The 24,877-nt window shown below is 40.3% G+C and overlaps 1 protein-coding gene across 1 annotated transcript in view; it reads right to left on the bottom strand.

The window, feature by feature from the left end:
* The window catches only part of Dpy19l4 (dpy-19 like 4), a 100,149-nt gene that overhangs the window by 39,938 nt on the left and 35,334 nt on the right, over nucleotides 1-24,877 (bottom strand). Inside the window, exons 4-11 of the mRNA XM_008847842.2 lie at nucleotides 21,924-22,014; nucleotides 21,535-21,656; nucleotides 21,282-21,427; nucleotides 9,928-10,051; nucleotides 6,446-6,580; nucleotides 5,907-6,038; nucleotides 5,693-5,791; nucleotides 4,231-4,304 (exon numbers count right to left, since the gene is read on the bottom strand). Of these exons, the coding sequence (XP_008846064.1) occupies nucleotides 4,231-4,304; nucleotides 5,693-5,791; nucleotides 5,907-6,038; nucleotides 6,446-6,580; nucleotides 9,928-10,051; nucleotides 21,282-21,427; nucleotides 21,535-21,656; nucleotides 21,924-22,014 (923 nt within the window). The remainder of the gene's footprint in view (nucleotides 1-4,230; nucleotides 4,305-5,692; nucleotides 5,792-5,906; nucleotides 6,039-6,445; nucleotides 6,581-9,927; nucleotides 10,052-21,281; nucleotides 21,428-21,534; nucleotides 21,657-21,923; nucleotides 22,015-24,877) is intronic.

The raw sequence follows: 24,877 nt of genomic DNA, 5'->3' as shown, positions 1-24,877 counted from the left end.
ACCAGGCTGGACTTGAACTCACAGAGATCCGCCTGTCTCTGCCTCCCAAGTCTGGGACTACAGGCGTGCACCAACACGCCTGGCATAACCTAGTTTTATAAATAAATATAATGTAGTTTATGGAAAAGCACATCATTTTATCAAAACTACTCTCAGAAAGTAGTTGTTTCAATGTTCCACAACTGGTCATACACAGAATTGCCCAAGCGTAAGTGGCACATCAACAATGCAACCTTTATACCTAAGGCTCATGGAACAAAGAAACAAGGGATAAACAGAACACTAATGTATCTCTCAATTCTCATCAATGAAGCTCCCTCATACAACAGAGGGCCAGAAACACAAAAGGTCACAAATGCCCAAAGAGTAGAGAATAAGTTTGCAGAGTGTGGGTCCTTGGACAGGGATCATTAACTCTACCCACCCAGAGCCCAGGAACCATTGCAGAAGAGGGGGAAGAAAGATGTAAGAGCCAGGGAGGAGACGGTGCAAGACCATATGGAACTAGAGTCCTACAGGGTCCTGGGACCTTTCTCATATGAACCTATAACAATGGTGTCAGCATGCACAAGACCCATGCAGAACTGTAGAAATGAACAGTAGGCTCCAATCTTATTCAAAGAATTATTAGTAGCTGATTATTGCTGCTTAGGAAGAGCTGATCTTCTTAAAGGGAGGGACTCTAAGTAGGCTGACTAGACCCCAGTGGATGAACTTGCACTGAGGGACATCTGGGGACACTAACTTGACAGAATAGGCCTTAACACAACACAAATGACAGAATGTATGAATTCCAGTGGTGGGGAGCTATGGGAGGGTGCCAATGGGGAAGGGGATATAAAGATTAAGATGTTCTGCATAAAATACACAAAAATTCAATAAAAATTTACCAAAAAGCCGGCCGTGGTGGCACACTCCTTTAATCCCAGCACTTGGGAGGCAGAGGCAGGCAGATCTCTGTGAGTTCAAGGCCAGCCTAGTCTATATAGTGAGTTCCAGGCCAGCTGGGGCTACAGAGAGACCCTGTCTCAAAAAGACCAAAAAAAAAAAAAAAAAAATTCAAAAAAAAAAAAAAAAAAAAAAAAAAAAAAAAATTCCAAAAAAAAAAAAGAAACAGGTTGTTTCATATTACCAATGTTGATTTGCATATCAAATGTCCTCCCTAAAGGCTCATGACTTGAAGGCTTAATACCCAACATCCGTATTCAGAGGTGGAACTCTGAGGAAGTGATTAGATCATGAGATTAATGGATTCATAATTTGATGGCATTATTGGGAGGTGGTGAAAACTTTTAAAAAGTGGGGTCTATGAGAAGATAGGTCATTAGAGACACGCCTTTGGAGGATATATATTACTTTCTGCCCTTTCCTTTCTGTCTCTACTCCTAACCTCTTTCATCATGTGCTCCTCTCCATGGACCAGAAAAAATGGAACTGAATAAGCATGGACAGAAATCTCTGAAACTGGGGCTGGTAAGATGGTTTGGTGGGCCATCTACCCTGATGACCTGAGTTTAATCCCTGCAGCTCACATTATAGAAGGAAAGAGCTGACTTCCTAAAGTATAGCACTTGTGCACACATACACACACACAAGTTAAATGTAATTAAAGGCAGGGTCTCCCTGTAGCCCCAGCTGGCCTTGGAACTCACTATGTTGACCAGGCTGGCCTCCATCTCACAGAGATCTGCCTGTGGCACATTAAAGGCATGTGCCACCAAGAGCAGTTTAAATTTTTTTTTAAGTTTATAAAAATGAGCCAAAATAAACTCTTCCTTCTTTAAGTTGTTCACCCAATTATTCTGTCAGAGTAATACACCAAGAAATGTAACAACCTCTAAAGTCCAATATATATTTAGTTTTCCTTTGGCTAAGCAGGGGGCTAAACCCAGGGCCTCATGCATGCTAAGCAAGCACTTCTACTACTGAGCCATATCCCCAAGTAAGAGATGGAATGATGATCAGAAGTTCCCAGAGATGGATTGAAACATCTACTCCAAAAATGACTGCATTTAAGAAAATAAACTAGCACTTGGCAGGTAGATTTCTGTGAGGATGAGGCCAGTCTGATGTACATACAGTATTTCAGGCCAGCCAGGGCTACATAGTGAGACCCTGTTTAGAAGAGACTTGCTGGGCACCAGTCTAAGTCTGAGTTTGGTAAGAGAAGAGAGAGAGAGAGAGAGAGAGAGAGAGAGAGAGAGAGAGAGACTCTAAAGCTCAACAATGTGCCAAACTGCAATATAGCAGTATTACAGAAGCTGCCATCAAAATATTTTATACTGGGGCTGGAGCTAGTTTTCTTTTCTTTCCTTCTTTTCTTTCTTTTTTCCCTTTTTGAGACAGGGTTTCCTATATCTCAGTGTGGCCTCCAATTCCCTATGTAGCCAAGGATGACCCTGAACTTGTGATCCTCTTGCTTCTACCTTCCCAAGCACTGGGATTATAGGCATAGGCCACCATACCAGCAGGGGATTAAGCCTAGGACTTTTTTTTTTTTTGGTCTTTTTTTGAGACAGGGTCCCCCTGTAGCTCCAGCTGTCCTAGAAATAGTAGGACAGCTGGAGCTACAGGGGGACCCTGTCTCAAAAAAAGACCAAAAAAAACCCCAACCCCCCCAACCTAATTGGGCTAAGAATGTAGCTCAGCAGTACAGTACTTGCCTAGCACCAAAGGTCCTGGGTTCAAGCCTCAGTATTGGGGGGGGACCCCAAACCATAATTAATCACATGGCAATGTTCTTTTTTATAAGACAGGGTCTCCCTGTAGCCCCTGGAACTCACTATGTAGACCAGGCTGGCCTTGAACTCACAGAGATCTGACTGCCTCTGCCTCCCAAGTGCTGGGACTAAAGGCATGCGCCACCACGCCCAGCTCAGCAATGTTCTTAAGGGAAAAGACTGTTTTAATCTTAAAACCCTTAATGTGGTTACTTTCTAAAAACAAATATAGCCAGGTGTGGTGTGAGTTCAAGGCCATCCTGTTCTATACAGTGAGTTCCAGTCAAGCTGGGGCTACAGGGAAACCCCGTCTCAAAAAAGACCAAAAAACCAAATCTAACACTTGGCATGTTTACTACAAGAGTACTACATAGAAATCAACTAACAAATATTAGCCCAAAGCAGCCTTTATTCTTAGAAGACTCTAGGATATGCCCAAAGTTAAGTAAAAAGTCAATGGAAAGACTAGTCACTTATGGAGTTCTATGTCAGCTTTTACTGTATAGGTGCCAGGCCTATATATAGTTTCCTAAAAGATCTTTTACTTTAAAGATGCTTTATTTACTAACTGTGATATATCATAGCAAGAAATTCAATCTACCATATCTATAATACCATATAATCATAGCAAATGAGAAAAGGGTTCCAAGACTTTTTTTTAAAAATATTTTACTTATTATTTTTATTTTATGTGTGTGAGTATAACACCTGCATGTAGGTGGGTGCACCTGTGTCATGCAATTCCCGAGGAGATCAGAAAAGGGTGTCAGATCCCCTTGAACTGTAGTTACAGACAGTTGTTAGCTGCCATCTGGATGCTGGGTATTGAAGCCAGGTCTTCTGCACTCTACCCAGTGCTCTTAACCACTGAACCCCCCGAGCTTTATTAAATCTAGAGAAATGTGTAGGTAAACATCTGATATACAAGTAGATGCTATCTATATATAGTCATTTCTTTAATTTTCTTTCATAAAACATAAACGACATTATTTTTAATTAAATAAAAGAACAGCTAGCTTCTGGCCAATTATTATGAACTAAAAACTTTCCTGTCTATCCTCCATCCCTTTCCTTTACCCTATGGTAGGTGTTGCCTGGTATGTGGAAGGCCCTGGGTTCAATCTCAAATACCACAAAGATAAAACAAAACAAAAACATTTCTTTTATAGAATATTTGAAATTATTTTCTAGGTGGTATGTAACTAGGTATATATTCCCTCTATCAAGCATTCTTCTCTTTATTTTCTTTTTTCTTCGTTTTTTATGTATATGAGTACATTGCCTGCATGTATGGTAGTGCACCCATTCGTGCGTGCCCAAGGTCAGAAGAGGGTGTTGGATCCCCTGGAACTGGAGTTACACAGTTGTTAGCCACCATGTGGGTGCTGGAAACTGAACCCAGATCCTCTGCGAGCAGCCAGTGCTCTTAATCGCTGAGACTTCTGTCCAGCCCTTCTTTTTATTTTCTAAGTGATACAAATTTAGCTAAATTTCCAAGTATAAAACTTACTTAGTCATATTTAGTCCAAATTTTACTTCAAGGAATTTCAGCATGTGCTCGTTTTCTTTGTGTGGGACAAACATCTAGAAGAGAAAAACATGCAGATACCTTGGTTAAATTGTAAAGTATCAGACTCAGAAGAGAAAAACACTATTTAAACAAAGAAATACTACCTATGTTTGTAATCATATGCTTTTCTCCAATTACTAGAGATAGAAAACATCATAAGATTAAAAGAATAGTACATTAAATCACACTTGGTGTACACTATGAAGCAAGAGGATGTACTGATACAATCACGCTTTGTTTAGGCATAAAACTGTAACAGCATTGATAATAATAAAACTTCAAACTTAGTATGCCTGGGTCCAGTAATCCACTTGTCTCTGGCCTAAAATTACTATTTGAGGATGACTTTAAACTTCTGATCCTCCTAAATCTACCACCTAAGTGTTAGATGCAGGTGGGCACCACCACATCCAACTTTGAACATCTTTTATTTGTCTCAATTTATTTCATAGTTTGCCCACTGTTCACAGGGCAATGATAACATTTTAAATTAAATGGGAAATAAAGTTATTTCTTGTCTGAGCCGGGTGTGGTGGTGCATGCCTGTAGTCTCAGCACTTGGGAGATAGAGGCAGGCAAATCTCTGTGAGTTCAAGGCTAGCCTGGTCTACATAGTGAGTTCCAGGACAGCTGGGGCTACAGGGAGACCCTCCTTCAAAAAGATTTAAAAAAAAAAAAAAAAAGTTATTTCTTGTTTCTTTTTTTTTTAACTTTTAAAAAAAATTTATTATTTTTATTTTATGTGTATGCGTGTATTGCCTGCATGTAGGTAAGTGCATCCATATTGTGCAATACCCACGACTGGAGTTACAGACAGTTGTTAGCTGTCATGAAGGTGCTGGGATTTGAACCCAGGTCTTCTGCAAGAACAACCAGTGTTCTTAACTGCTGAGCCATCTCTCCAGGCCCTCTTGTTTCTTTTTAAGAACATAATCAGAATCTTATTTCCTTTCATTCTGTGTATGTACATGTAGTGTGTGTACATAGGTATATGTGTGTTTGCATGTGTACAGGAACATGAGTGCATGTGTGCAGGCCAGAGATTGACATCAGGTGTCTCTTTCCACTGCTCTCTACCTTATACATTGAGCTGCCTCTCTCCCCTTGACAACAGAGCTCACCAATTCCCCTAGTCTAGCTAGCCAGTTGGCTCAAGGGATCCCCTGTCTCCACTGCTCCCAGTACCTGGTCCTCACACTTGCATAGCAAATGCTCTACCCACTTAGCCATTTGCCCAGCCCCAGAATTCATTTTCTAGCCCAGTATGCTAGTTGTGATCACTTTCAAGTCAAGAGTTATATTGCATACCCACTATACTCTGCAATCTCATTATTCTCACTACAGTTTAGACTAATGTTTCTCTATTCAATTTCTCTACTGCATGAATCTCAGAGTCACTTACCTTCATTATAACATTCAATGTCACCGGCAGAGTACACACCAGGTAAAATTTAATCACTTTCATTACTTTAGCAACAAAAGTTCCTTTTTTCCCATTCAGCTATGGGGGGGCGGGGGGAATCACATGAACATGAACAAAGAGTGAGGTATAAAAATTAACAAATAAAAAACAACAAAACTAATTTTAAAAAGGCAAGGCAATGTTAATTAATTACCTGAAGGCACTTAATGAGCATTAATGCTCCTACCAAACTTAATAAAGGAGATACCAATAAAGCTGGATTCTCAAACTGTAGTAAATATCCAAGAAAGAGAGAAAATATATAGATTTTATATACTTCATGAACCTGTTGGGGCAAAAACAAAACAAATGAGAATAAAATGAAATTTTTTGTTTTGCTTTCATTTTTAATTATTTTCATTTTTATGTGTATGAGTGTATTGTCTGCATGTGTGTAAGTGCACCCATGTCACATAAGACCCTCAGAAGTCAGAAGAAGGCACTGGATTTCCCTGGAACTAGAGCTATGGACAGTTGTTGGCTGCCATGTGGGTGCTGGGAATTAAGCCCAGATCCTCTGTAAGAACCTCTGAGCCATTTTTCCAGCCCCTGTAAATAACTTAAATGTTGATACTAATCAGGGTTCTAAAGAGCTGAAAATAAAGGATGAATATAAAAGAGTCCTTAAGAGATAATACTGCAAACACATTTATTCTCTAGATTTAAATTAATCATTTCAAAGTGTCACAATACCTTGTTACTTTGTTCCACTGAAAAGATATCTAGGAGCAGCAGAGACAGGGCTTGAATAAACAAGATATAGTGGCTGTACTCCCACATCACCATGAAGGTGTAAGTCCAGGCACTCATCAACAAGTAGCAAAACCTCTAGGGAAAACAAAAGAAAGCAACTAAGTACCAATGACTTTATCTATAAAAAAACATGAGCTACATCACTTGAAGCTATTTTAAAATCACAAAACCAGTAAGATCTTAATAAGGTCCATCGAGAGAAATCAGTCCTTGTCTTTTGACATCACGTTGTAAATCTCAGGAAGATAAAAGGGAGGTTGGAGCTTCAGCACAATTTTTCTTCATCTCAAGAAGTAAAGCAAAAAATAAAATGGTGGTTTTTACTAGTCTGGCTGGTAAGCTTTTGTTAATGTGGAAGAATTTTCTTTTGTCCTAAAATAGTATTTTTCTTTCCATTTTGATTCTTATTCTCCTAAACCTATAGTCTATAAATGTTTCATCCTATCTCTGGCCAAAGCTTTGTGTTCAGCAACAGAAGTTTGGTTTTATTTTTCCCCAAGGCTAAACATATCAATCCTGTAAAACTGGATGCTGTTTTCCTTTACCAAATACTGAAAAAGAGCCATGTTTGGCGGTGCACTTCCCTAATCTTAGTACTCAGGAACTGGAGGTAGACGGATCATAAGTTCAGGGCTAGCCTGGGCTATATGATGAGAAAGAGTCTCAAAACTAAACTAAACAGATTTCAATGCTTTAGCTCAAATACACCTGTAAAATGAGTTCTATCTTTTCACTGTCATCCTCCAAGTGATCCTTTAGTGAGCTGTAAGTCTGTAACAAGTCCACCATCATATAATGCATGTCCAGGAAGAGTCTCTCTTCCTTCCACAGATCTACCTTTTTACTGACTTCTTCCATAGTGTCAAATGATCTCATTCTGATAAGAACAGTAAATGAGAAGGTCGAGAAACCTATAAACTATTCTAAAAAAAATTAATTCCTTCACACTTAGCTGATTACATTCAGTGATAAATTCCAGAGTCAGAAATATCTCAGCCATCAGCAAATAGAATTTCTCAGGGCCTGGGGATGTAGTTTAATTGGTTGCTTGTCTAGCATGCATAAAGATTTGGTATCACATAAAACTGGGTATGATGCACACCTGTCATCCCAGCACTTGGGAGGTAGAGGCAGGAGGATCAAAAGTTCAAAGTCATCCTTGGACATACAGCAAGTTTCAGGCCAGCCTGGAATAATTAAGATCTGTCTCAAAAAACAAAAATGGGGCTGGAGAGATGACTCAGTAGCTAAGAGTACTGTCTGTTCTTGCAAAAGACCTGTGTTCGAATCCCAGCACCCACATGGCAGCTAAAAACTGTCCGTAACTCCAGTTCCAGGGGATCCAACACCCTCTTCTATCCTCCGTGGGCATTGCATGACATGGGTGTACTTACATACGTTTAGGCACAATACTCAGAAACATAAAATAAAAATAACTAAAAACAAAAGAACAAACAACAAAAAAAGAATTTTCCAGTATCTAGCATTAAGAACAGAGAAAAAAACTACACCAGCTGGGCAAATAATATGAACCACAAAGCTGAAGGTCATATCATACTGATAAAATACATACACCCCAGCTCTTCCTCTCACTGCAGCTATATATAAAGTATTCTGGGAAGCATTCTAATATGGAATAAGCAGAATTGTAATAACTAGACCAAAACCGCCAACCATCGAGAAATCAGTTCCAGAAATCGATGAAGGCTCAAATCTAGATCCAGTCTAATTAACCCACTAAGCATTTAGAGACTATTGGGTAATTGTGTGGAAAAGCTGCAGCATAATAAAACAAAATTTAACTCAAAGAGTATATTCTCTCCAGGCGTGGTGGCACACACCTTTAATCCCAGCATTTGGGAGGCAGAGGCAGGGGGATCTCTGTGGAGTTCAAGGCCAGCCTGGTCTACATAGTGAGTTCCAGGACAGCTGGGGCTACAGGGAGACCCTGTCTCAAAAAAACAAAACAAAACAAAACAAAACAAAACAAAACAAAACAAAACAAGAGTGTATTCTCAAACTACTCTAAGACCATGCAGTAAAAATAAGCCTTAAAGACAGAAACATGTGCCAGGCCTGGTGGCACACGCCTTTAATCCTAGCAGTTGGGAGGCAAAAGCAGGTGGATGTTTGTGAGTTTGAGGCCAGCCTGGTCTGCATAGTGAGTTCCAGGACAGCTGGGGCTACAGGGAGACCCTGTCTCAAAAAAATTAAAAAAAAAAAAAAAAAAAGAAAGAAACATGCAAGTAGCTAAGTCTCTAAGTCTCTCCTGTCTCTGAATGCTTCCTAAGCTCCACAGTCTGGGTCACCCCATACATTATTCACAGTGCTTCATCCTCATTGTGCCTGATGTGCAGTTTACATATGAAATTTAAGTAATACATTAAAGAGCTTTCAGTAAACAAAACTGTACAAAAGATCTGGGATTGGATACCTAATGCCACTGGGACAAGATCTAGTCAAAGAATGTTCCTTCAGTAAGAGAAATGGTAAAAATAACATTGGGATAGACTGACTTTCAAAATAAGATTTTTTGGGGGGCAGGAGAGATGGCTCAGCAGTTAAGAGCACTGGCTGTTCTTGCAGAGGACCCAGGTTTGATTCCCAGCACCCATATGGTGGTTAACAACCGTCCATAACTCCAGTTCCAGGGAATCTGATGCCCTCTTCTGCCTTCCACAGGCACTGCATGACATGGGTACACTTATACACATGCAGGCATAACACTTATACACATAAAAAATAAATTTTTTAAGTTGAAATAAAGATGTTCTTAATATATTTGTCAAGTAACTCTACTAAAAACAATAGTCTGTTTTCTTAAATATATTTGTCATCAGATTACAGAATAACATTATTTTTTAGCAACTACCTAAATACATCTTTTATTACATAGTAACTATGCTTCACTGAATATAACTTTTAACTCCTAATTTGATTAGCTTTAAAACTATGTACCATAGCCAATTACATCAGTGCACAACTGTCACCCTAGTTAAAGGTAGGAGAGGATCAGGAGCTCAAGGCCCAGCCTTGTGTAAGATACATAATGAATTTGAGGCCAGCTGGGCTACATGAGATCTTGTCTCCAATAAATAATAAAAAATAAAAACAAAAACCAACCAAAAAGCATATCACATTTCCAAAGCATAAGAATTAACTGGGGCTGGTGAGAATGCTCAGCAGTTTAGAAAACAAGCTGCTCTTGCAGAGGATGAGGGTTTGATTCCCAGCACCCACATGGCAGCTAACAACTATCCTCCAGTTCCAGAGGATCTGATGCCCTCTTCTGACCTCCATGGACATTGCACGGCACAGGTGCACTTACATGCACACAGACAATACACTCATACACATAAAATAATAAATAAAATATTTAAAAAAGAATTAACTGTGATGGATGAAACAGATTTATGTCTTACCTCTGCATAAGTATTTAAGTTTCTTTTTAAATAGCCTGTAAGTGCAGCAACTTGGCATGCAAAATATGGAAGTGCCCAGTTTTCTCTTAAAGGAATGGAGTATTCAATTCTTGTTGTATCTACCCTAAAATAAACCACAAATGAACAGCGAAAGCAAGACATTACATTTATGTAACACTACACTTTTTTTTTTCTTTGTGAGATAAGGTCTCCCTGCAGCCCTGGCTGGCCTGCAATTCACCATGTAGACAACACTGACCTGGATTTCACAGAGATCTGCATGCCTCTGCCTCCCCAGTGCTAGAATTAAAGGCATGCACCACCTGCCTGGCTGTTACACCACTTTTTAAAAGCACTTTCACTCCTATCTCAATGCTCTGAATTTTATCGTTGTCTTCCACAGCGCTGGGACACAGGCACAGGCAAATTCACCACTGTGTACACAGCATCTTTGGGCAAATTACCAGTATCACACTCCCACCTTCCAATCAGGATGCAGGGCCACTGAGCTCTACTTGCTAGAATTATTCAGGCATGCCTGCTCTGAGTAGACATGGCCCCATGCTCAGGCACTGCTTGTTGCACAGAGAAGCCAGAAGCCAGGATTTCTGCCTCACCCTTCCTTCTCTTGACCTCTGGTTTGAATCCTTCTGCATAAAATAGAGGTTCACAGATGGGTTGTAACTTCAAGGCATATAGCTGCTGAGTGGTATAAATGAAAGCATAATGTGTATTTTCTGGTGTACAGTTCAATCTTTTCAGTCAATAGATTAGCAGAATTAACTTGACAGTACTCTTTTATATATCTAGAGACCCTGGAAAATCCCCAGAATCACAAAACTTAAAATGTCTTTGTATACTCCTCCTAAATTTCTCCTTAGTCATATTTTATTAAGGGTTTGTTGCAATGGGGTATGGTGGTGCACACATTTAGTCCCCACACTTGGGAGGCAGAGGCAAGCATATCCTCTGTGGGATCAAGCCCAGCCTGGTCTACATATTGAGTTCCAGGCCAGTTGGGAACTATAGGGAGACCCTGTCTCAAAAGATTATTATTACACTATCAGAACATCTTCATATAGTCTTCTGGACATGACATGACCATTGCTCTCATGAACTCACAGCAGCTGTGTTTACCTGCACAAGATGAAACAGTCAACATTCCAGGGGAACATGAGATGCCATTCCTAGCTGAGAAGTTACTAGCACCTGATGGTTGCTGGGGGAGGTGGAGTCACATGGTAAGTAGCCCAGGCTCATACAGTCAGCATTAATTTGACTCAGTGAGTTATACAAAAAAAGACAAGACATCAAGATAGAAAGAGGTGTGTTGAGGGTGTCCAGGAAGAGTGGTGATGGACATGGTCAAGATGCATTGTATACATGTATAAATTGTCAAAGAATAAATAAAAAAAATTTAAAAACATTAAAAAACCCACAAACTTCCTCAAGCTAAAAATTAAATTTAGCAAGGCATAGATACAAGGTTAATATACAAAATGAACTGATTTTCTATATATTAGGAATGCTATAATTACCATTTTAAATAGTATCAAAAAGACCAAATATCTATGAATAAATCTAAAGGAAGTATATAAGATTTCTACAACTATAAAATATTGAAAGATGGGAAAAGAAGCCCCCAAAATTGAGGTGATATATAATGTTTTATATACCATGGATAAGAAGACTCAATATTAAGTTTTCTTTTAATTAAATTTTTAAATTTATTTTATGTGTATAAGTGAACTGGTGTCAAGCAATGCCTGCCCACAGAGACCAGAAGAGGACATCAGATACCCTGGAACTGGAGTTAAGAACAGTTGTTAGCTGCCATGTAGGTGCTGGGAACCAAACCCAGGTCCTCTGGAAGAACAGTCAGTGCTCTTAACCTCTTAGCCATTTCTCCAGGCCACTTTCTAAAAAAAACTTTTTTTATGTGAATGAGTGTTATGTCTGCATGTAGGTAAGTGCACCCGTGTCATGCAATGCCCTCGGAGGACAGAAGAGGCTGTCGGATCCCCTGGGACTGGAGTTATGGGCAGTTTTTAGCTGCCATGTGGTGCTGGGATTCGAACCTCGGTCTTCTGCAAGAACAGTCAGTGTTCTTAACTGCTGAGCCATCTCTCCAGCCCCATCCCTTTCTAAAATTTTTATGTGTATGTGTGTGTGCTTGCATTGAATGTGTACCAGATCTCCTAGAACTGGAGTTACAGATGGTAGTGAGCCACCATGTGGATGCTGGGAGCTGAATCCAGGGCCTCTGAAAGAGCAGCAAGTGCTCTTAACCAAGAGCCATCTTTCCAAGCCTGTAGTCTTAATACTGTTAAAATGTCTTCTCTCCCCTACTTAATCTATTTAGTCAATGATATCTTTATCAAAATGCAAACTTTTTTCTTTTTACCATTAAACAAATATTTATTGGATATTGGAATCTGAGTGTCTAGATCCTGACCACCATCCATTATGGCAACAAAGATTTCACTCCCTATTCCTCAGATTTTCTAAGGAGGTTGCTCAGTGAGGTTCTGAGGGTGCCTGCTCCATTACAGAGGACCTATTCAGGGGACACAGAGCAGTACCCAGAATAGTGGTGCATCACAGATACAGTTATTGATGCCACACAGTAAATGGTACTTAGACAAGTATACAATGATGTCCTATGCTCCCAACACACCTTGCTGAAATTTACAGGCCGACTGACAATTCATCTTGAGTATACTCAGGGAGTTGGTTAATGACCATAACTATGAACAGGTGAAGGGCTTTTCAAGCTTCTTTTATCAACATTCCTGATTTTATAAATGATGAAAGACATCAACCTAGTCCTACCCAAATTTCCTGGTGAACCTGAGTATAGTAGGGTTTTATGGTGATGCAGATATTCTTAATAAAGCTTTGAAGCATCCCAGCAAAACCAAGGCCTCGGGCCACACCAGATCCCAACAATCGACTGGGAAAGGTCAGTTAAAACGGAAACAAATTTTTATTTTAAAAACAATAAGTTGTGCCAGGCGTGGTGGCACACACCTTTAATCCCAGCCCTGGGGAGGCAGAGACAGGTGGATCTCTGTGAGTTCAAGGCCAGCCTGGTCTACATAGTTCCATGACAGCTGGAGCTACAGGGAGACTCTGTCTCAAAAGGAACAACAACAGAAAAAAAAAACAGTAAGCTGGGGGGATGGAGAGATGGCTCAGTGGTTAAGAACACGGACTGTTCTTGCAGAAGACCCAGGTTCGAATCCCAGCACCCACATGGCAGCTAACAACTGTCCATAACTCCAGTTCCAGGGGATCCGACAGTCTCTTCTGTCCTCCGAGGGCATTGCATGACTCGGGTGCACTTACCTACATGTAGGCAATACACGCATACACATAAAATAAAACTAATAAATATAGTTTAAAAAAACTGTCATCTGCATTTAGTTACCTATTATGTAAGTGTATGTAACTATAAAAATTCAGGACCAGCGAGATGGCTCACTGGGTAAAGGTGCTTGATACTAATCATAAAGACCCAGGTTCAATCACTGGGACTCACATGGTAGAACAAGTTCTCCTCTAATCTACACACACACACACACACACACACACACAGAGAGAGAGAGAGACAGAGACAGAGACAGAGAGAAATAGGAAAATTGAACTGAATACCTAAAAACCTCTATTTTTTAAAATTATTTTATATGTATGAGTGTATTGTCTGTATGTATGTAAGTGCAACCATGTCATGCAATGCCCAAGGAAGTCAGAACAGGGTGTTGGATTCCCCTGGAATTGGATTTATGGATAGTTGTTAGACACCATGTGGGTGCTGGGAATCATTTTTCAAAAATATCAAGAAAAGAGTGAGATTATGCCTTGGTCAGTTTGGGGTCCTATATCAAAATAGTATAGACTCTATAATTTATGTACAACAGAAATTCTTTCTTACAGTTCTGGAAACTGGTAGTCCAAGATCAAGAAAGTTACCAGATCTGTGTCTAGAGGGTCCTTTCCTCACAGATGGACCTTTCAGCTCTCTCCTTGCTAATGCAGAGGGACAAGATAGCTCAATTCAAACAAGTTTTTTTTTTTTTTTCTGCAGTGCTAGAGATTGAAGCCAGGGCCCTATGCATGCTAGGCAAACACTCCAGCACTCAGCTACATCCCAGAGCCCTTCAGCTATTTTTATAAGGGTATTAATCTCATTCATAAAGACTCCTCCTTTGTGACTCCACCTCTTAATACTACCACATTTGCAATGAAGTTTCAATATATGAACTTAGGGGGAGGCACACTGAAAAACACAGTAGACCAAATGGCAATTCTAATTACTCTGGGTTTAGCAAAAATTTCTTAATTATGACAAAAAAGTATGACAGAAAGAACAACAACAACAAAAAAACCCAATACATCGAACTTCACCAAAATTTAAAACTTTTACTTCTCGTTGTTAAGAAAGGGAAAACAAAAACTACAGACAGAAATATCTACAATAAATAGCTCTGACAAAGCATTTATATTTACAAAATATGTCATGCATGCATCACTTAAGAACAGGAAAACATTCTCAGAATGCATGGTTAGGTGATTGCATTATTGTGCAAATTTCAGCATGGCTGCTCTCTCCATCACTGGTCACAAAGTTGTTAGATGGTGCCTAACTGAACAAAAACCTCTTACAATCCAATAATCAGAGGTGAATACGACCATACAAGAGGAACTAGGTATGGTTGCACATAACTCAGGAGGCCAAAGCAGGAGGATCACAAGTTAAAGGTCAATGTAGGCAACTTAGCAAGACCCTGTCTCAAAAACATAGGGCTCAGCTAAGGATATGGGATACAGCTCAATAGTATAGGGAGCTTATCTATCATAACTAAGACCCTAGGCTCAATCCCCAGCACTGCAGGAATAAAAAAATAATAATAATAATAGAAATTTAAAGGGTAGGAAGACAGCACAGCAGAATATACCCAGTGTTCAATCCTATACTATAAAACAGGTAAAAGATATGAACAGATACTCTTATCTTTTCCTAGATCACATAAATCTTTCAGTTTTTAAAAATGATGTTAAGAAGGACTGGAGAAATGGCTCAGCAGTTAAAAAAGCCTCCTTCTCATGCAGAGGATCTGAATTCAGTTCCCAGCTTCCTAGCAGCCACATCAGGATGCTCACAACTGCCTATAATTCCAGGTCCAGGGAATTAAGACACCCCTATCCTCCTCAGACATCCACACTCATGTGCAAATACCTTTATACAAATATACACACATATAGATAATGAAAAATAAAGAATAATAATTTGGGGGGGGTCTTTTTGAGACAGGATCTGCCTGTAGCCCCAGCTCACCTGGAACTTGCTATGTAGACCAGGCTGGCCTCACAGAGATTGGCCTGCCTCTGCCTCCCAAGTGCTGGGATTAAAGATGTGCACCACCACGCCTGGCTAAAAATAATAAATTTTTTAAAATTTTTATCTTCTGCAAGAACAACCAGTGTTCTTAACTGCTGAGCCATCTCTCCAGCCCCCAAAAATAATAAAAAATTTAAAAGATGGGAAGAGACACTTGGCCAACTAAGTACATACACATCATTAGTCATTAAATAAGTGCAATTGAACTATGGCTCTCCACTTTCCTGCTGTCATGAATTGAGCCACATATCCAGTACTGTTATAGTCTTCTTTGCTCCACACCCAAAGAGATAGATTCAGCAAATCCTGTACTATAAAATCACTGAAGTCACACTCAAACAAGGCTCTGCAGTGAAAAAGCAGCATTTTTTGCCAGGCATGGTGGCACATGCCTTTAATCCCAGCACTTGGGAGGTGGAGGCAGGCTGATCTCTGTGAGATCAAGTATAGCAAGTTCTAAGCCTGCTGGGAGACCCTGTCTCAAACAAACAAACAAAAAGACAGCAGTTTGCAAATCAGTAAAAGGATCCTCATCAAAGTTCACACTGCAGGTCCTTTATCTGAGACTTCAGGCTCGAGAAAGAGCTATGCCCGAAGTCTCCATGGTCCTAAAACATGTGGTCATCTTGCATTCCAAAAAGAGTGGAGCCCAGCAGACAGAGGAACCCATGATGAGATGGTCCCTATAAGCAGGAACCATTACTCCCTGATGGGAACCAAACTTCCCCCAGTCCCCCAAAGCAGAAGCAATCATCTCATGAGGGCAAGGAACAAAGTTGTTCCCTCAAATGATACAGCAATAAAGACTTCTCCTTATGGGAGCTGCCTCACAGAACCAACTGAGAAAAATGATAAAAACAAATCAATTTTTTATCAAGACTGCTTAATTGCTGCATTCTTCTCACCCCTTTCCCAATTCTTCCTCTATTTCAACTTAAAGCTCATATCAATTTCCTGGAAAAACAGGGCTATGAGATGCTTGGTATTTGACCTCACTTGTCTTTCCAGGACAATCATGCTGCTCCTGAAAAAATAACAAACTACAATAAAATAAAGTACTATTGTACACATACTAGATTACCTACTATGCAACAAGACTCTCAGCACTGCACACAGACACAGACACAGACACAGACACACACACACACACACACACACACACACATTCTTTAAGTTAACTTTCGTGTCCTACCTGCTAACTTAAATCAGGGGCTAACTGCTCTGCTCACTAAACAGATAACAGCCCTGGGTTCAAAACTCACAGTGCCAAAATAACCAGAAATCAAAACAAGGAAAAAAGCTAGGGAAAACTTTGTTTAATATAAACAGTTTATGAGGGGCTGAAGAGATGGCTCAGTGGTTAAGAACACTGGCTGTTCTTGGGGCTGGAAAGATGGCTCAGAAGGTTAGGAGCACTGACTGCTCTTACAGAGGACCCAGTTTCGATTCCCAGCACCCACATGGCAGCTACAAACCATCCTTATCCTTAACTCCAGTTCCAGGGGAATCCAAAGCCTTCTTCTGTCCTCTGTGGCATTGCATGACACGGGTGCACTCATATACATGCAGCCAATACTCTCATACACATAAAATGAAAATAATAAATAAAAATATATTTTTTTTTAAAAAAAGAACACTGACTGTTCTTGCAGAAGACCCAAGTTCAAATCCCAGCACCCACATAGCAGCCAACAACTGTCCATAACTCCAGTTCCAGGGGATCTGATATCCTCTTGTGACCTTCGTAGGTATTGCATGACACAGGTGCAATTATACACATGCAGGCAATACACTCATACACATAAAATTAAAAAAATAAAATATTGTTAAAGACAGCTTGGGGCTGGAGAGATGGCTCAGTACTGACTGCTCTTGCAGAAGACCTGGGTTCGATTCCCAGCACCCACATGGCAGCTACGAACCATCCTTAACTCCAGTTCCAGGAGAATCCAATGCCCTCTTCTGACCTCCATGGCATTACATGACAAGGTATATTCATATTCATGCAGGCAATACACTCATACACCATACACATAAAATAAAAATAAAATTTTTTCTAAAAAGGAAAAATAGCTGGGTGTGGTGGTGTACGCCTTTAATCCCAGCACTTGGGAGGCAGAGACAGGCAGATCTCAATGAATTCAAGGCCAGCCTGGTCTACATAATGAGTTCCAGGACAGCTGGGGCTACAGGGAGACCCTGTCTTAAAAAGACCAAAAAAATAAATAAATAAAACAACTTATGCTGGGGTTGGAGAGATGGTTAAGAACACTGGCTGCTCTTGCAGAGGACTGGGGTTCAGTTCCCAGCATCTAACAGCCATCTATAACTCCAGTTCCAGGGCATCTGACGCCCTTTTCTGACCTCCTCAGGCATGGCATGACATGGGTGCATCTACCTACATGCAGGGAATATACTCACACACAAACAATAAAATGAAAATAATAAATAAATTATTGAAAAATAAAACAGATAGAATGAGAAACCAGAAGCTGCCTCAAGTATGAGGTGGTAAAGGAAAGATCCAGGATAACTCACAAAGGAAGTGAAAGGCTACCTGAGAAAAGCAGAGAAAAAGATGAACCATACAGAGATAAAAGCTGAACACAGCTTCCCTCCAGCAGCTCCCAGTGAGAGGAGCAGCAGAGGTTCATCCATAAGCAGTTTGTTTCCTCCTTACTGAGCAGTATGAGGAATGAGCCTTTGAAAATAAGCTGATTAATAAGAAGATTCACCCTCATTCCCACCTCCACCCCTCAAACAGCCCAAAAGAGATATCCAAACCAGCAGATGCAAAGTGCAACACACAAATAAGAAACATGAGAAAAAAAGAAGCAGACCAGGGATGTAGAGTGTGCCTAGCAAGCAGGAAGCCCTGGGTTCAATATCCAGCATCCCTAAACAAGGCTACATGTCTATAACCCCAACACAGGAAAGATAGTGAGTTCAACACCAAGCTGGGCTACACAGTTACTTTGAGGCCAGCTTAGTCTACACAGCAAGGGGAGGGGGTGGTAATATAGATGTATCTCAGGGGCAGGGTCCAGTTGGATCTTCAGTACAAAAGAAAAAAAGGCTTCCTCTGAATACAATGGTAAGTCTAATGATCAAATGAAATGAATACTAAAGTTCATCAAATGCGGTAGCCGCCAATGGTCTCCATGGCTTCCGCCTCCTGGTGTTAATGTGTGTTATTACTATGCAAACATTATAATTACTAAACAAATATCCTAAACTCTTAAATTTAGTTTTTAAGAGTACAATGAGCTCTGCTTCCCTGGACCTGCGCCACCCGCAGGCCTCTCTCTCTGGGGTAAGTCGATCCGGCCCCCTTCGCCTTGAGTCCCCCAGCCTCAATCACACACCCCCCCCACCCCCCCTCCCCACCCCCCCCGCCCTATTCCTTGTCTTGGCGCCTCAGACACCAGGGGAACCACCACTGCCTCCTGATCCTTTGCATCCAGACCAACCCAGTTCCTTCTGAGGTCCCCAAGAGCCCTCTGTGCCTGGCCCCACCCTCACCTCCTCATGCTTCCCTGGTCTGCACAAACCACCAGCATCTCTCCCAGGAGCCATCTGGGCCTGGTCACACCCTCACCTCCCTCTGCTTCCCTGGGCTGCACAACCTGCCAGCCTCTTTCCAGGGTGCCGGGGCTGACCTTTCTGCTTCCTGATCCTTTGCATCCAGACCAACCCAGTTCCTCAGGATAGTCCCCAGGAGCCCTTGGGGTCTCTTCCTGCCCCCATCTCCCTTTGCATCTCTGGGTGGCACAGCCACCAGCTGCCCTAGAGAAACAACAAGTCACATATAAAGGAAACCCCATTAGGATTACAGCTGACTTTTCACTGCAAACTATGAAAGCCAGAAGAGCCTAGACCAAAGTATTCCCAGTTTTAAATGACCACAGATGCCCACCGAAATTACTATACCCAGACAAAATGTCTATTATAGTCGAAGGGGAAAGAAAAGTCTTCCATGACATAAATAGGCTGAAGGAATTCATGTCCACAAAACCAGCCCTTCACAGAGTTCTGGAAGCAATACAAAGAGCTGAAAAAGGACGACTATACCCAAGGGGTTGCGGAAAGAAATTCAATGAAGGGATAACTGTGGAAAAGTACAGCTATATCAACAATGGAAACAGAAATAAAAATGACAGGATTCAATACCTATCTTTCATTAATAACTTTAAATATTAACGGACTGAGCTCCCCAGTCAAAAGACACAGATTATGAAGAAACAAAACCCATCTTTTTGTTGTCTACAAGAAACTCATCTCACTTTCAAGGACAGACAATATCTCAAAGTGAAAGGATGGAAAAAAAACATACCAAGCAAATGGCACCAAGAAAAAAACAGGTGTAGCAATCCTAATATCTGACAAAATAGACTTTAAACTGAAACTAACCAGAAGAGACAAAGAGGGCTATTTCATTCTGATCAAAGGAACAATCAATCAAGAAGATATTACAATCATGAACATATATTCACCAAACTCTGGTGCACCCAACTTCATAAAAACAATATTACAGGACTTTAAGACCCAGATTAACCCCAACTCATCAATAGTAGGCGACTTCAATGCCTTACTGTCTCCATTAGATAGGTCAACATGGCAGAGAGTTAACAGAGAGACATCTGAATTAAACAATACCATATATCAAATGGACTTAACAGACATCTACCAAGTATTCCAACCAAGCACCAAAGGACATACTTTCTACTCAGTACCCCATGGAACCTTCTCCACAATCGACCACATACTGGGGCACAAAACAAATACAAATACAAATACAAAACAAATACAAAAAGATTGAGATAATTCAACTGTGAACCTAGAAACTTGCAGCCACTTGTGAAAGAGATGTATTCTTGCTCTGGAGTGTGTTACTGAATATGTTAAAGCTATAATGAACTGCTTCTTCTAATCATGTAGTTATTAAAAATTAAAAAAATAATTTACTTCATGTTAAATAGTACAGGTGATAAACATTACCAGTGAAATCTACCTGATGACTTTTTATTCATACTCAGGTACTAAGGATCCAAGTGTAACCAACTGTGACTAGTAATAATCAGATACATAGAGATTAAAGACACATGTGCACCATGCCGGGCGTGGTAGCGCACACCTGTAATCCCAGCACTTGGGAGACAGAGGCAGGCGGATCTCTGTGAGTTCAAGGCCAGCCTGCTGTACATAGTGAGTTCCAGGACAGCTAGGGCTGCAGAGAGACTCTGCAATAAATAAATAAATAAATAAATAAACAAACTTTGTGGGCGTGGTGGCGCACGCCTTTAATCCCAGCACTTGGGAGGCAGAGGCAGGAGGATCTTTGTGAGTTTGAGGCCAGCCTGGTCTACATAGCAACTTCCAGGCTAGCTGGGGCTATAAGAAGTCCCTGCCTCAAAAAGGCAACATATATGCTATATTTATTATATATCATATATATGTTATATAATATATATACAATATATATTTCCCCCATATATTATAAAATCCATGAAAACTAGCTTTCAGGCTAGAGATGGCTCAGTGGTTAAGATCACTGAATGCTCTTGCAGAGAACCCAGGTTCAGTTCCCAGCACCCACATGGTACTTAACAACCATTTGTAACCCCAGTTCCAGGGGAATCTGATGCCCTCTCCTGACCTCCATGGGCATTGCACAACACAGGCGCACTTGCATACATACAGGCAATACACTCATACACATAAAATAAAAATAAAAAATAAACCAGGCGTGGTGGCATGCCTTTAATCCCAGCACTTGGGAGACAGAGGCAGGTGGATCTCTGAGTTCAAGGCCAGCCTGGTCTACATAGTTAGTTCCAGGACAGCTGGGGCTACAGGGAGACCCTGTCTCAAAAAGACAATAATAATAATAATAACAATAATAATAAATAATGAATAATAATAAGTAAATAAATAAATAAACTAGCTTTCATACCTGTTAATTAGGAACCAGGCAACAGTAAGCATTCCTGCTAGCCATGTTCCACTCATAAGCCAACTTGTAGCAAACAGAGCAGTGACGTATATTCCCTGTAATCCAAAAACAAGGCCAATGTAGAAATACACTGGCTCAATCACTTCCTAAATGACAAAAAGAAAGGGAAAACAGGATGACATAACATAAATCAACTTGAGAATTCCTGAGTTCATGAGAAAATGGATATCAAAGTCAAAAGAAAAACACATACATTGCTGCCAGTGGCTTGATAGAGAACACTGGCAATAAGCTCTGGATACAGAGACATCTGCTGCACGGCATTGATAGTCTTCAGAGACACAGTTTTGTTATTGTGTGTCAGTTCATAAATACCTGCAGACACCAAGATTTTTCTCCATATTACTGTTCTGCTTTGACAATAATTCAACATGTAATTCATTAGTCATCAAATATTTAATATTAAAATAATGTCCCAAAACAATATTCTATACTTCATAATTCCAACTTTTTATACATTCATGAAGAAAAATACCTACATTCAGAGACAAATTCCCACATTCTAAAGTTCTAATACTTAAGAACAAGACTTTTATTTTAGAACAATATTATTATTATAAATACAACTGTGATTCATCATACCTCTTTCAAATGAAGGCGCCTTTAACAAATCTTTATAATAGGAGTAATAAATAGCACTGTCACCCTGAAATGTGATTTCCCGTTCAAGTTCCTACAATAAAATGAAATAAATATTTAAATATCAGTTTGTCTTTTTGAAGGATGGTCTCCCTGTACCCCAGTTGGTTTGGAGCTTGCTATGTACACCAGACTGGCCTTGATCTCAGAGATCCACCTCAGAGAAAATGCTGGGACTAAAGGTGTGTATCACCATGCCTGGCTAAATATTAGATTTTTTGGTTTTTTTTTTTTTTTTTTTTGGTCTTTTGAGACAGGGTCTCCCTGCAGCCCGAGCTGTCCTGGAACTATGTAGACCAGGCTGGCCTTGAACTCACAGAGATTGCCTGTCTGGGCCTCCCAAGTGCTGGGACTACAGGCGTGAACTGCCACACCCAGCATTAGTATTTAAAATATCAGCTGTACTATTTCTTTTCTTTTTTTCAAATATTTTATTATTTTTATTTTATTTTATGTGTATGAGTGTATTGCCTGCCTGTATGTGAATGCACCCATGTCGTGCAATGCCACTGAGGTCAGAAGAGGGCTTTGGATTCCCCTGGAACTGGAGTTAAAGACAGTTCATAGCCGCCATGTGGGTGCTGGGAATTGAACCCGGGTCCTCGGCAAGACCAGTCAGCGTTCTTAACCACTGAGCCATCTCTCCAGCCCCAAGCTGTTTCTTGTGCTTTGTTTTGTTTGCCTCATCATCCTTTAAACTCGCACCACTTTATTCATGATGTTTTGAATTTTCCTTAACTGTATTAATGAGGTTGAATTTCTCAATAATGTAGCAATCACCGTAATGAAAACATTTAAGTTTTCAAATGAACTGTAACTCATACATCATTATCTGTTTTTATATATAAAGAAATTCTAGAAAGAAAACCAAAAGAATACCATAAAAACAGCAAAAAGAGTAAGGCAGGTAATGACAAATAAGCTGAAGTATCAGAAATGTAGGCATGGCAGTGCACACTCTATAATCTCAAGAGGCAGAAGCAAGAGGATCACAAGTTTGAGGCCAGCCTGGGCTACTTAAAGAGTTACAAACTGAGACAGCCTGAGAGGGTGGAAGGGGCTGGGAGCTTAGCAGACTGCCAGAGAGAGCTGAGTTCTGGCCTCCAACTACCATAGGGCCTGAGACCCAGGGTACAGCCTGACAGCCCCCAGATCCTGCTTCCATGTGGTGCTGAGCTTCCCCTAATTGCACCATACCATCCCCCTACCTGGGAGTTTGTGAGGCGCCTCCCAAGGCCCCTGGGCAGATCTGCCTTTGATAGGCTAAAGCTGAGATCTCAGCAGACAACCAGAGAGTGCCAAATTCTGTCCCCCTCTGGCCTCCCTCTGACACAGGTTTGACAGCGCACAGGACTGCCTGAGAGAGCCTGGATCCTGCCTCCACCCGGTGAAAGAAGCCTGAGTGTGCCTGACTGGAACATAAATTGGGCTTCTGTGGGTACCCCTGAATAGCTGATCTGAAGCCATCAGTTCCCTCCAAAATAAATCTGAGAGAACCTGAACCCTGTACCAACGAGCTTTACATAACCAATAAAGAAATATCTAGGTACCCAGATAATACAAACAGAAGCATAGTTCAACTTAATTCTCATATCAGAATCATAAACAACAAAAGAAATTCACATGCCAAAACCACAATGAAAGAATAATAAAATGGAAGCCAAAACACTATGTCCCTACCAAACCCCACCAATCCTGTAGAAGAGTTCCACAAAGAGAACCCCCTAGAGATAACCCAGAAGACTGAATTTAAAAGAACAACCACAAACATGATCAAAAATTTCAACGAATTTAAAGAACACACGAAGAACTAAATCAAAGAGCTAAAAGAAGACAGGGATAAACTTCTGAATGAATTCACAAAAGATATAGAAACAGTGAAGAAAACTCAGGCAGAAATGAAGAATTACAAAACTCAATAAGCCAACTTCAAAGAACAAGGGAAAGCCTCACCTCTAGAATGAATGAAATGGAAAACACAGTATCAACGCAGGAGGATAAAGCTGAAGAACTGGACCAGTCAAGCAAAGATTATGGAAAATTTTAAAAAACACAGGAATGGAATATGCAAGAGATGTGGGACAACATGAAAAGACCAAATCTTCAGATCATAGGACTAGAGGAAGAAGAATTTCAGGTTAATGGTATTGACCAGATCTTAAACAGGATTGTAGAAGAGAATTTCCCAAAATTAAGACATCACCATACAAATACAGGAAGCACATTGAACACCAAATAGACAGGATCAGAAAAGAAACTCCCCATGACATATCATAGTAAAAACACTAAATGTACAGAACAAAGAAAAAATACTGAAAGCAGCAAAAGAAAAACAATAAGTCACATACAAAGGAAAGCCCATCAGAATTACAGCTGACTTATCAATGCATACTATGAAAGCCAGAAGAGCCTAGACCAAGGTATTTCCAGTTCTACATGACAACAGACGTCAACCCAGAATACTACACCCAGCAAAAATGTCTATTATAGTTGAGAGGGTAAGAAAAATCTTCCATGACATGAATAGCCTGAAAGAATACATGTCCACAAAACCAGCCCCCCAAAGAATACTTGAAGCAATATAGAGAGCAGAGACAGAAACAACTATACTCTTAGGGGCAATGAAAGAAAATAAAGAAACATATAATCTAGGAAACACAAATTACACAGAGAATACAAACTGCAATCAAAATGACAACAACCAATAATAACCTTAAATATCAATGGACTAAACTAGTCAAAGAGATTCAGAGAGCCAATACATATTAATAAAGGGAACAATTTTTGAGAAAATATATCAGTTGTAAATACATATGCATCAAACCTTGAAGTAACCAACTTCAGAAAGCAAACACTAAGAGCACACACACACAAACACGTAGGTCCTGACACAATAA

Source organism: Nannospalax galili, unplaced genomic scaffold, assembly GCF_000622305.1.
Source record: "Nannospalax galili isolate Female #2095 unplaced genomic scaffold, S.galili_v1.0 scaffold183, whole genome shotgun sequence".
Lineage (NCBI taxonomy): Eukaryota > Metazoa > Chordata > Mammalia > Rodentia > Spalacidae > Nannospalax > Nannospalax galili.
The sequence above is the reverse complement of the archived record's forward strand: the minus strand, read 5'-3'. Positions and strand labels throughout refer to the sequence as shown.